This window comes from Desmodus rotundus, chromosome 8 (genome assembly GCF_022682495.2).
Source record: "Desmodus rotundus isolate HL8 chromosome 8, HLdesRot8A.1, whole genome shotgun sequence".
In the NCBI taxonomy this organism is placed as follows: Eukaryota; Metazoa; Chordata; class Mammalia; order Chiroptera; family Phyllostomidae; genus Desmodus; species Desmodus rotundus.
This window is the reverse complement of record NC_071394.1, coordinates 81,306,349-81,319,651: the sequence shown is the minus strand read 5'-3', so window position 1 is coordinate 81,319,651 and position 13,303 is coordinate 81,306,349. Positions and strand designations below refer to the sequence as shown.

At 36.4% G+C, this 13,303-nt stretch overlaps 1 protein-coding gene across 3 annotated transcripts in view; it reads left to right on the top strand.

Annotated features, from left to right (window-relative positions):
• PTPRG (protein tyrosine phosphatase receptor type G) overlaps window positions 1-12,892 on the top strand; it is a 704,073-nt gene extending 691,181 nt beyond the window's left edge. For all 3 annotated transcript variants that reach the window (XM_053930009.2, XM_053930010.2, XM_053930008.2), the window contains 2 exons: window positions 7,708-7,843; window positions 8,364-12,892. In XM_053930009.2, coding sequence (XP_053785984.1) covers window positions 7,708-7,843; window positions 8,364-8,510 — 283 coding nt within the window. In that variant the 3' untranslated portion in view covers window positions 8,511-12,892. The remainder of the gene's footprint in view (window positions 1-7,707; window positions 7,844-8,363) is intronic.
• The last annotated feature ends 411 nt before the right edge of the window (window positions 12,893-13,303 follow it).

The window sequence follows — 13,303 nt, the reverse complement described above, 5'->3', positions numbered from 1 at the left end:
AAGGGTTTAACTGTAAGTCAAAGGGTTTAACTTTTCGTGTAAGCTGTGCGATGTCTCATAGTCCTCACAGAGGTCTTTTTAACTCCTCCTTTCAGGGTCCTCAGCTGTGCTCCCGGTGGGTGACATTTCTAGGTAAACAATCTAAGGATAAAATTCCTTACCCAGAAGTGACCTGATTCTACTTGAGGACAGGCACAGCTTAAAAGCAAACTGCTTTATTCACAACATCCTGTGTACATCTGTTTAAGACAGTTCTGTGTAGAGGCTGATCTGTATCACTACTGTCAAATTTTTTAAAAGGAGGCTAGGTTTCTGCACAGGGACTCTGGAAGATAGGCATGGTTCTTACACGGTCTTATGGGACAATAGATAGACCTTCACTCACAGAACCAAGAATAGTTTCCTGTGCAATTACTTAATGTTAATTCCCTCTAGAGATACACCTGGCACCCTGCTGGATGTCATGTAGGCTAATTTCATGAAACAGTTCTCAAAGTGTGATCTTAGGACCCCTGGTTGGAGATGGGAGCAGGACAGTCTTCAGGGTCCTTCTAAGAGATCCAGGAGACCGCAACTGTTTTCATAATAATGCAAAGACACTTGCTTTCTTCACTCATTCTGTCTCAGGTGCCCAGTGCGGTGTCCCAGGGCTGCATGAGATGGGTGGCACCCTCGCTCTGATGGCCAGTGGAATGTGTGCTTGCATGGTTTTGCGCTTTAACCTTTTTCTGAGTCCTAATTTCCGATAGAGTAAATATTGACAGAGCCCAGATAAGCCAAAGCTCTTGGGGGTTTTCAGTAACTTCTTAATTTGGTCCTGAGACAGTCTATAGGAGATGCAGAAATACATGGAGTGCCTTCTCTACCAACAGCTGCAAAGACACTAATTCATAACTAATTCATTTAATCCTCAAATTTACCCCACCATAATTTTAGTATCCCTGCTTCACATATGAGAAAACAGGCACAGTGAAGCTAAGTAACAGGGCATGTGTGCACATATATAGTTAGTAAGTGTCAGAGCCAGGACCAGTTCGTGGGGTCCAGTATAAAATGAAAATGCAGGAACATTTATCGAAAACTTATGAAGAATTTACAGGTGGCAACCGCAGAACACTAAACTTAAGTGCAGGACCCTTCAGAGTAAGGGACCCATCAAAGCGCCACCTGCCCACACTGGCCCAGTGGAAGCGGGCCCTGCCATGGTCGTGCCGGGGTGTGTCTCGCTCTGCTGGTTTCCAAGTATGCACTCCTGCACTCTCGTCTGTCATTTCTTCAGACCGGGGTTGGGGGGCATATAGATATTATACACACTAACTATACAAGGAACCCCAATGTGCTTTAAAATGTAGACAGGCAGAGCACTTAAAAGTATTGCATTGGTAACTTACTTTCATTTCTTCTATGATTTCTTTGCAGCATGGACAGGGAAAGATGAAAATGTTTCAGTTTTTTTTTTTTTTTCTTCTTAATAGTGCTGGTTAAACAAGCATTGCTTCGAAGAAGTGGCAAACAAACTACCAAAGCCAGTGAATTTATATCTATTCTTATTTTCCCTAGCTTATAAATTACTTGTTTCAGTTTTTTACCAAGGCCCTGTAATTAAGTGCAGATCTGTGACACTTGACAAATATCCTTTAATCCGGCTTAATTCCTAAATTGCTAAAAAATGAATGGCCTTTCTTTTCAGTCTGTATGCTTTCATGTCAATGCTTGGTCTGTAGAAGATACGTAAAAGTATCTGTGCATTTGTCTCTGGCTGGTGTGGCTCACTGGATTGAGTGCCAGCCTACAAACCAAAGGGTCACTGGTTCGATTCCCAGTCAGGGCACATGCAGTCCAGGTCCCCAGTAGGGGATTGCAGTCCAGGTCCCCAGTAGGGGACGTGTGAGAGGCAACCACACATTGATGTTTCTCTCTCTTTCTCCCTCTCTCTAGAAGTAAATAATCTTTTTTAAAATTTGTTTTTAAAAAGTATCTCTGCATTCAATTGATTTGACATAGTTTCTAGTCATGTTTAAAGTCCTCTTGTGTAGGTACTTCCTTTTAATTTAGGTTCTTGTTTAAGAATGACTAACTATAAGAAAGGCCACTTGGAGTGGACCCTGCATAATAAACACATAATACCTGATTTTTCTATCTTAATGGCTATGGATAGCTTTAAGAAAGAGCTAAGGAAGGGGAAAAATAGATCCTGAGTCTAACAGATTCACTAGAAAACTAGCAAAGGTTAAATTCCTCCCCTCCTGAAAAACATCAGTACCGTGCTAAAGTGAGAAGGTAGACTCAGTACAACTTGGCGCCTGAGGAAAGACAGGAGGAATGATGAGCAAGAACAAACAGTGAATCAGAGTTAATAGATTAATGCTAATAGGATTTTAAAATATGTTCAGAGATCTAAAGGACAACTATGTGAAATGAATTAAAAATGTGTTACGAACCAGGAAGAAATAGAAGAGATGTGCTAGTAGCAAAGGGCAAAGTTGAAATCAAGCTAGGATGTAAAAGTGAGACACAGACATTCTAACATATGTCTAAGAGGTGATCCCATGGAGAGATGAAAGCGATTAAAGAGGAAGAAATAATGGCTGAGATTTTCTAAGAACTGAATAAAGACATAAATTCTTAAACTGAATGATTGGGATACATTGGAATAATAACATTCAGAGAGATTTGAATACCACAATTAATAAGGCTGATGTAATAGTGATATATAAAAATATGCACCTAAGAACTGTATTGAGAGACCATATACTCTCTTCAGATGCATTGTTGAGATAAATTGACCATAAATGGAATTCCACCCCCCCACTACCAAAAAAAATACTGATACCATACAAGGCCACATTCATCGATGATGATGCATTAATATTAAAAACCAAAAATGAAATGAGACTCCCAGTGATTATATCTAGACACTCAAGTCCTTATGGATAATTCATGGGTTAAAGAGGTATTGGAGACAGAAAATACAAAATAATTAAAACTAAGTGATGATGAAGGCACTGCATTTCAAAACCCGGTATGATGTAGCCAAACTACACTGAGAAAAAAAAGTATAGCCTAAGCTGCATATGTTTCAGGAAAGATTAAAAATAAACTAAGGTTTCAACTTAAACTGGGGGTAGGGGACCAAAAAATCCACAAAAACTACAATAAGTTAAAAGAAATGCAAACAGTAATGAATTGGGAGCAGGAAGAGGATAGTAAATCTAATTAATGAAAGATACAATTTGGAAAATGGCAAAGAAAAAAAATTCTACCATTTATTTGTAGTTACAATAAAACATTTGAGAATTGTTAATAACTTAGGTGTGATGATAACATTTATTTTTTCAAATCCTTATCTTTTAGAGTTTTATAATAAAATATTAACGAATAATATACATGGAGAAGGAAGTAGAGATGAACAAGAGTCCCTTTGAGTTGATGATTGCTGTGGTTTAGTGACGGGTACATGAGGGTTGCTGTACTATTAAACTTTTGCATATGTTTTATATTTTCTATAACATTGGGCTGGCCAAAAGTCTGTTTAATTTTTTTTACATAAAAGACACATTTTTCATTTTTACCAGTAACTTTATTGATTTGGATATTTTGAGTATGTCTGCTCTCTCCCACTATTGGTTTCTCGTGGGTAGAGGCCAGGGGTGCTGCTCAACATCTTCCAATGCATAAGGCAGCCCCACAGCAAAGAATTATGTGGCCAAAATGTAAGTAGTACCAAGAAACTTCGCAAACCACTTTTGACACATTCAGTAAGTCAGGGCACCTTCTCCATACACTGCACAAATCCTTTTTTGCATTTTGGTTGCATTTTTTACCTTTCTTGAAGTAATAAGCATCATATGCCGAAAATGTTGTGTATTTTCTTCCATCTTCAATATTAAAATGGCTGCACAAAAATTCACCAATTTTGGTAAGTTTTTTTAATGCACACATATGACAGCTGTCCCAGTACAGTAACAGAATTGTTGTGAATGAAGTTAAAGACAAGTAAGCACTACTAGAGCCATCGTATGGAAAAAACTAAACAAACTTTTTGGCCAGCCCAATGAAAGGTTAAAATAATAGAAATATTTTGAAGGGCATAAATATTTGAAACTATAATTCCATATCAGTAAATTTTTAACCCTCAATCACAAAAAGCATAATAAATGATAACTTTGTGAACATAAGGTGTGGATGTGCTAATCTGTGTTCTGAGCCCTTTACATATATATCAGCTCAAATGTAGGCTCTAGTCGCAAGCTATGAGACTCTGGCCATCACTTCACCTCAATGTGCCTTGTTTCTTCCCCTCAAAATGGGGATAATAACAGGACTTACACCATAGGTTACTGTGACGATTAAGGTGATGCATGTAAAACACCTAAAAGAGGATCTAGCAACATTGAAAGAGCACACCACATGTGAATGATTGCTCAGAACTGAATGAAAGGATAAGTTCCCAAAACTGTTAAGACCCAGTAAGTTCTGACAGGCTGCATTTGAACAAATAACACACAGAAAGCAGAGTTAATGTTAACTTGATTCAAAAACCAACAAACCAAAAAAATGGCTAGCACCAGAATGGAAAAAAAGCATGGGCCAATCTTACTCCTTAGAATATAGAGTACAAAAATCTAAATATTGTTGAATAAAACCCAGTGTGTTATATTAAAAGAATTATACATTTTGAAAAAGTAAGATTGATCCTGGAAATGTAGAGGTAGTTCAACATTACCAAAAAACTCTCAGTGAACTCAGAACATTATTAAAAGTATTTCTAAAATATTAATAAATGTTAAAAAGCAAAAAATAAGACCCATTCATAATCCTCCTCCCCCAAAGAAAACACTCTCAACAAACTAAAAGCATAAAGAATCCTCTTTAAATGATCAGTGCTACTTATCAGTGTAAAGTATTTTTACTTACTACAGTCAAATCTTGGTTTCTGAACAGTTTGGCTCTCGACCAAGTTGTTCATGGAAAACACGTCTCGGTGGTCTAACAAAACTCCGGGCCCCCATTCTCTACCAGAAGGCTCTTTCATGCTGATACCTGTGTGATCAGCCACACGTCTCTCAGGCAACAAAGGAGATTTGGTTTTTGAACAAATCCCTTCTCGAACAGTTTTCTGGAACGAATTAAGTTCAAGAACCGAGATTCCACTGTATTAAAAACTTAGAAGCTTTACCATTAAACAATACAATGTAATGCATCCTTGCAGTTCTGGAGTACAACACTATTAAGGTCCTAGCCAACACAGTAAAAGCAAAAGATGTAAGAATTATAAAAGTTGAAAGGAGGAAAAATTGGCATTATTGGCAGATAAAGATGTAGCCAACTTCTAAGAGAAACCACAGATTATTGAAACTTAAAAGAGTTCTGCTGTGTGGCTGGATACAAGTTCACCATGTGAAATTCAACTTTCTATCAATTGAAACAAAATAGAAAATGCCATGAGCCCAGTCTTAGTGATAAACTCTAAAGTACCTAGGAATTTACCAAAAATTAAATTAGCCAAGACTATGAAGAAAACTATAAAATTGCATTGAAAGCCCTGAAAGACCTGAATAAATGGAGAAAGGCATCATGTTCATCAAGAGAAAAACTCAAAAAGATGTTACTGTCCTCAGATAAATATATTCCATGTCACCTGACCAAAATCATAACAAAATCAGTTTCTTGGCAATCCAGTTTCAAAATTAATATGAAATGGGATGGGATGGGATAGAAGGGTGTTTAGAAATGAGTGTACAAGTGAAAAATGAAAAATTATTTTTATTTGAAGCACTAAAAACAAGTAATATGAATAAATGTAGAGATGGCCAAAACAAGGAATCTTGTTTGATCAGATATCAAGACTTACTAAAAACCTATACAAATTAAAACAAAAGTAGGAAAATGAAAAAATAGACAAACTTATTGAAGGACAAAAATAGAGTTCAGAAACAGGCTTACATCTGTGAGAATTCAGTATATGACAGAAAACAGAGCGAGTCAATGAGAAAAGATGAGACTACTGAATTTAAAGTGCTGGAGTAATTGGTTACCCATTGGGAAAATAACTAAAATCAGACACTACCTTACATCAAAACCAGAATATAAATCAGATGAATTCATTAAATGTAAAAAATAAAATTAGAACAATGTAAAATACCGAGCTAGAGAAAGCATTCTCAAACAACATTCCAAAAAAGCCAAAAATGAGAGATTGATAAACTTGATTATATCTAAATTATATTTCAGTACAACAAAAACAACCACGAACAATGTGAAAAGAAACTAGAGATTGGAAAAAATACTTGCAACATGTGCTATAGATAATACAAAATAACTTCTATGAATCCATTTAAAAGAGACCAACCTAATAGAAAAATGGCCAAAGTGTGTTAATAGGCAGTTTCAGAAGAGGAAATACAGGTTGTCAATAAGCAAAAAGGTATTCAACTTTCTTAATAATTAAGAAATGCAAATTAAAACTACATAAGATACAACTTTTCACCCACCAGATTGGCAAAGCATTTAACTTTAAAACGATGAGGAAAAAAACACAAATATTCCTACGCTAGGAGGAGTATAAACAGGTGACAACTGCTTGGGAGAGACATATGGCAATGTCTTTAAAACTAAAAACAGGCACACCTGTAATCTGGCTCCTCTGCACATGACACCTCTTCTAATGTACACAAACAAGTACATGCAACCGAAACGTCCATCCGGAGGGCAACGAGGAGGCCCGGTGTGCCTGCGGCAGATGAAATAAATAATGAGCTGGATTGAAACGTGTTGATATACCTACATCTGGAAGTCTGCATCTAAAATCGTAACAATTTTAATCTCTATTTTACCTCTGAAGTTGAGGAGGTTGTTAGGGGACATTGGTCTTATTTCTATTAACAGTGTAAAACATCTGTAATGTTTTAATTTCATGTCAGAATAATTCAGAAACTGCATATTTAATAGTTTTTAACAGAACAGTAGGCACAGGGCATGTAAGTGCTAGTCTTATTCCTACCAGAAACACCACCTCGAACAATTCTATTGAATCCATCTGTTCGGATTAAATATCACTAATATGGAAACTACGTGCCATCTGTGACAGGTTCCAATAAAACATGGAGTTGCCAGCCTGGCCTGATGAAAACACCTATTACTCTCCTGAGTGTTTTTGTTGTTATTGGTGGGGGGTAAAGCAAAGAGAACATTTTTTTAAGAATTTTATAAAAGGTGTCCTCATTAAGAAAGTTCCAATTCAGTGCCAAAAGTAATTACCTACTATGAGCTCATTTTGAAAAATCTCTGACTGCATTTGCGCAGTGTATTCGGCTGTCTGGGGTTGTTTACAAAGTGTTTTTTCAAGCCTTTCACCTTTCTACTTGCCCAATAGCCTGTAGTTAAGCTTCTCATATTATTTTTCCTATGATACCATCTAACTTGTCCCCAATATCAAATCTTCAATGTCTCTTACAAGTGTATTTTTTAACCTCTCATTTCATATTAAACATCAAGCTAAATATCTGATAAAACCAATTTGGGAGATTTCACACTCAAACATACATCACATTTATATAAAGATTTAGCCTCTAAATCTCCTCCCTTGTCCCGTATTTCATTCATTTTTGTGTTCCAGATAAGTGTCAATACGGTCTGCTTAGAAATATGTGAGGGTAATTTCAGTCCCTTAGTAAATCTGAAATAGCATTTTTTTTCTTCCCCAAGGTATGGAGCAGTTTCGGCAGGAATGCTGTGTGCCCTCACCACCCTGTCCCAACAACTAGAGAATGAAAACGCTGTGGACGTTTTCCAGGTTGCAAAAATGATCAATCTTATGAGGCCTGGAGTCTTCACAGACATTGTAAGTACTTCACTTACTTATGAAACCTGGATGCCACCAGTTGAAACTTGCACTCACGCTGTGGAGTTAGTGGTTCTCAGCTGGGGGTGATTGTGCTCCCCACCTCACCCCCAGGCATCATTTGGCAATGTCTGGAGTAGCCTGGCATCTAGTGAGTCCAGGGTTCCTGCCAAACACCCTGCAGTGCATAAGACAGACCTCCAAAACAAGGAATTATCACCCCAAAACGTCAGTAGTGCTGATGTGGAGAAACTCTGCCTTTTACAGTATAGTATTCTCTAGTTATAAAATGCAGATATACTCTTTATCTTAATTGATTGTCAACACTGAGAATTAAAAGGATGTGAAGAAAGCATAGGTCTTGTTTATTAAGGATTCACATGATTTTTTAGATAGCATTAATGTATATTCCTGTTTCTCTAGTGTGTTTTTTACATTTGTGATTATAATTAGCATTCCTACCTTAGATGAAATGACTAAGCTGCCCTCTGGCTCAAACTGTCTTCCTCTTGTTTTCCAGGAACAATACCAGTTTGTCTATAAAGCGATGCTCAGCTTGGTCAGCACTAAGGAAAATGGAAACGGTCCCATGACAGTGGACAGAAATGGTGCTGTTCTCATTGCAGATGAATCGGACCCTGCGGAGAGCATGGAATCGCTAGTGTGATTGGAGTCCTGACAGCGCACTTCATTTGTAAAACTTCTGAAGACAGAACTTTTTTGAGGCCTTTTTTGCCAGACTCTAGGTTATACAATAACCCGGTTACTTTTTTACACTGATAAAAGTTTTGATATTTATTTTTTGCCATTTTATGTCTTAATGGTATCCTACTGAGCATTTGCACCTCTGTTCATTTCCCCCAGTGAAACGCAGTTTGACCTAGTTTGCACTATCTGATCAGTGTTACTGCCTATAATCTAATACTGAAGCAAATACTGATGTGACATTCCGTAACAACATACACGCTACTTTTTAGTTCAGTACAGTGAGGGTCTTTGTTATGACAGTGTATCTTGATTTTACTATTATGGCTAAAGCAGTTGCGTTCTACTAGCAGGCAATGCTGTATTTTTTCCTCAGTCCTCCTCTCCTGTTCTTTTTAGACATTGTTCAATACTGTATGCCTTCTATATTTTAATGGGGTGGATGAGCATTGTTTTCTTTTAAAGCATAGCAGGTTATTGGGAGCTATTAAGAAGGTCTGTCAACTTCATGGCCTTGAAACAGTTCCATTTATGATGGTGAAGACACCCATTAAGAAATTAGAAGGTTTAAGAGTTGCTTCATGTGAACATCACTTATTAGTTACAAACTTATACTCATAGCTTAAAAAAATGATGTGTCAAAATAAAGGATATCTCTGTATTACAGTTTTCACAGTAGCTATGTGGACTGTGTGTTATTTCCATTTTGACTCTGAAATAGCTACAGCATAACACCAGGGCTATCTTTTACAACAGAGTGATGGCAATATTTCACACAACTCAATTAAGAAACCCTTTAGTGACTCTGCATTAATGCTTCTTGGTATAAAATACTGAATCTCATGGCAGGTGAATTATGAAAATTTTTGCAAGTGTATAATTTTGAAACTAGTCCCCAAAATCCCTATTACTCATATAGCAATCTAATAAAAACTACCTATATAGTTAACATTCTTTCATTTTTTGTCAAATGTTTCATGATAGATCTCATAATTACATTTTTCTACTTAGGATTAAATTGAAAATACTGTACCAGCAAAAAGTCTTAGGACTAACCTAGACTCCCACACATGGGTGAATCAGATTTGGAGACAGAAAATTAGAATCTTGAATGAAATGGTATCTACATTTTCAAATAGTTTTTAAGGGGGAGAGACAAATTTGTATGTTTTTGTGCAGTTCAGCCTCAAAAACAGATACACTTCAGTAAAACAGTCTCACACAGAGCCCCAGGCAGTTACCCGGTCGGCCTGTGCGGCCACATTCACCCCACAGTACATAAGAGGAAAATTAGGAGCATTAATGAGGAATTTCAATTCCATTAGAAAAATAATCTATCTACTGAGATCCCTTTCTTATAGTGTTTATTTGCTTTTGAGGGACAACTTCTGTCAGAAGCAAAATCACCACCAGAACTGGACCTGTTATGGGAGGAAAAAAGGGTTTGGGTTATTTTTTATGTCAATAAACTTCAATCAAAAGCCCACATTGGCAATTATACTGTCTTGGTAGGCATTAGAACATTAATGGTAATCAGCACGGAGGTTCTATTTCTCTTGTGTTGGCTTTCTATGAAGTCTGTCAGAATGGTGCTGAAAGGACCAAAGCTACTAGGCAGAGAGAGGCTACAGGTCAAGAACAGGAGTTCCAATGCATAGGCCAGGTCAATGGAATTTTCATGAACTACATAACTTTCCAGGGCTAGGTTAACTTAAAAAGATTCATCTTTTTAATCATGTAGATTCATCAACATAGAATAGTTGACTGTTCACAAACTGTGTAGGCTGCAGCTTGAGAAAAGTTGTGCAAATGAACCAAGTTTGCTAAATTGTATGCGCTACATGATACAGACACCATTATAGCCTCTCTGCTCCCATCAGAGGCGATACAAGGAAGCTCTACCTAACAATGAAGAAAAAAGCTTGACCACTGGAACACTAAAACCGCCAAAAGGCTAAAGAGAATCAGGAAGGGAAAGGTTTTAGGTCATAGCAAGAGCTAGAGCATTTTAATTAATTCAGTAGGTTACTTTGGTTGTATAGAATATTGATATGAGGTATTCCCAGTAGTTGGCACAGTGGACTTGACTTGCAGAAGTAATGTTCAAGTTGGGGTTCATGGGTTGGTTGGAGTCATGGTCCTTAAGTAATTTTTTCTTAATATAAAAGTAAACATTGGTTAGAAGACACACAGCAAGTATTCCCTCTGGTGCTATTTACAATGGTTTCAGTTCATGGAACTGCATACCCTCCAACATAATTCTGTGACCATCTCTTATGTGGCCATCAGAATCATGATAAAAGAGAGAGCTTGTAAATAGAACAGAAATGTTACAAGGATGGTTTGGAAGTTTTCTGTGAGCCAGTTATGTGTCTACAGCAGGCTTGAACCAAAGTCTATACAAATGCTGACCCACTGAACTATGAGCAATTGCTCTTTGTCCATCTTGCCAAAGTGATCCCGACACACTTCATTTAGGATAGTTACATTCAGAAGTTCCTCACTTTCACCATACAGCATATCTGCACTATTATTCTTCGTTTGTTATTGGCAGAAATATGCTTCCATCTTTGCCAAGGCAGAGCTTCAAATATGGTGTTTTCTTTGAACATAAGCACATTGCTTAACTACATGACAAGGTTATCACCACTTGCACTCAGGGGGAAAGGAAATAGCTATTGCAAATTAGTGTGTGCTACTTTATAAAATAAGCTTATTGGCTATATGAATTTAGGTAAACAGAATGCACACATCATACAAAATTGAATTGCAGTGATCAGACCGAGTGGCTCTGCTGGACATCAGAGAAAAAAAACCTTATTTCCATCAGGAGATCTCGTTCTTACATCCAAAGCCACTGTACACACACACACCCACAGAGTTCTGAATTTCAAGAATAAGATTAATTGAATTGGTTTGCCTAATTCTTACGCATTGGAGCTTTCAGAGTCTATTTCAAGTTGAAAAGTCCAGCAAGGTCAGAGAAGGTTATGGTGTTCTATAACAAGGTCTGGCTTTTGGAGTTTTCAGCCCAGAGTGACATATTTAAATCAACAATTAACCTTAATTATTTTTTAATGACAGCACAACTGCCTTGTTATGAATTTTTTCTTAAATGCATATATACTATATTTAAAAATTAAAATATAGTACCAATTTACCAAAGATGCATATTACTAATTCTAAGCAAAAAAGAAAAAGAAACCCAAACTCATCATAATTTAAGAAATAATAATCAAAATGTAGATTGTCTTAAGAATTTAGCAGTTATACTGGAAAGTGCATTTCAACTCCTATGTTCTAAAGTTTATGTTATGATGGTGTCAGTGAATTTTTATATGAAGGGAAAATGCGTGCTTTTTTTTAAACAGCTATAATTTCACTTACCCCTCTGCGCTTTCCCTTAGTTGCCAATTACCATACAATATTGGCTTTACTTATCTCTAGAAAGAAGGCATGCTACAAATAGGAAGGAATTGTAATAATGATATTTGGCCTCTACTTTGTCTTAGCTGTTAAACTGTTTTTAGTATTTTTGTTAAATATTTGCAAAGGGAAGCATTTTCTACAGAGGATAATTAATTTCAAGAAAAATCTCTTGAGTTTTAAGAAATAAACATCTCCAGAAAAGGAGACAGCCGATTTTATAAAACGTCGCAACTCTCCAACATTTGGGGTAGTGACTCCTTTTTTGTTAGGACATTTGAATCTAGCAAGCAGCCATTGTTTCTAAAAAAACAAAAGCAAAAAACAAAAAACTCAGCCTCCATGTTGATTCGTGTTTCTTTCATTTCATTTTGAAATAGCTAAAATCATTAAAACTGTAAATATTTTGTTGCTCGAATAAACATCTTCTGGGAACTTTGTATCTATGGTATATAATCATAGAATTTTATATTTTCATATAAAGCTAATTTTTTTCTAGTTTCAACTCCGTCATGGTTTTTGGGTTTTGGTTTTTGGTTTTTGTGGTGGATATGTGAAGTCAACTTTCTGTGTATTGAAGTAGCCGAGAATCATCTTTGCATTCCAAAAGAGCCCCACATGTGTTATTTCTTTGAGGCAGTGATTGTGAAAGTCAGATTTTCTTTTTTAATTCCATTAACCATTTGTGCAATAGGAATTAGACGTAGTCACTGAATAGTCACTGAATACATTGTTGCATTGACCCATTTGGAAAAAGTGTTTTTTTTTTTTTTAATTTGTTCCAGGGGGAGGGGTTTTGTAACCTAAAATTTTCCCTTTTTTCTTCTGTTTAAAACTATATCAAATCACTCTATTATAGTGTTATTTAATATGTAAATTGTATTGCTATACATAAAATAAAGTATGGTTTTTGATGTATTCATTAGTAATGAGCATTTCTGTGAAAATATCTATATCCGGTAAAATCAGGTTTCTAGTCTCCCTCAACAGATCGTATTTACACTGACCCTTCATGCTAGTTCACTTGGTAGTAAAATGAATATTAGGAGTCATATTTACACAGCCAGAAAGCCAAAAAGAACCGTCTTTTCTGAGTTCTGCCTCCTTTTAAGGGTAAATAGTGACAAAGTTTTGCCTGTATTCTGACTTTATTCACTTTATGAGTCTGCTGCTAAGACCCAGTGTATCAACTAGATTTGTAGCCACTTCCCCCTCTTAATATTTGTAGGATGAAGGATATATCCTGGAAAGACTTGGAGAATCTACGAGACATAAAAGTTCACTACAATTGCTTCTACGTGCGAGGAATTTTGACATTTCCAAACATTT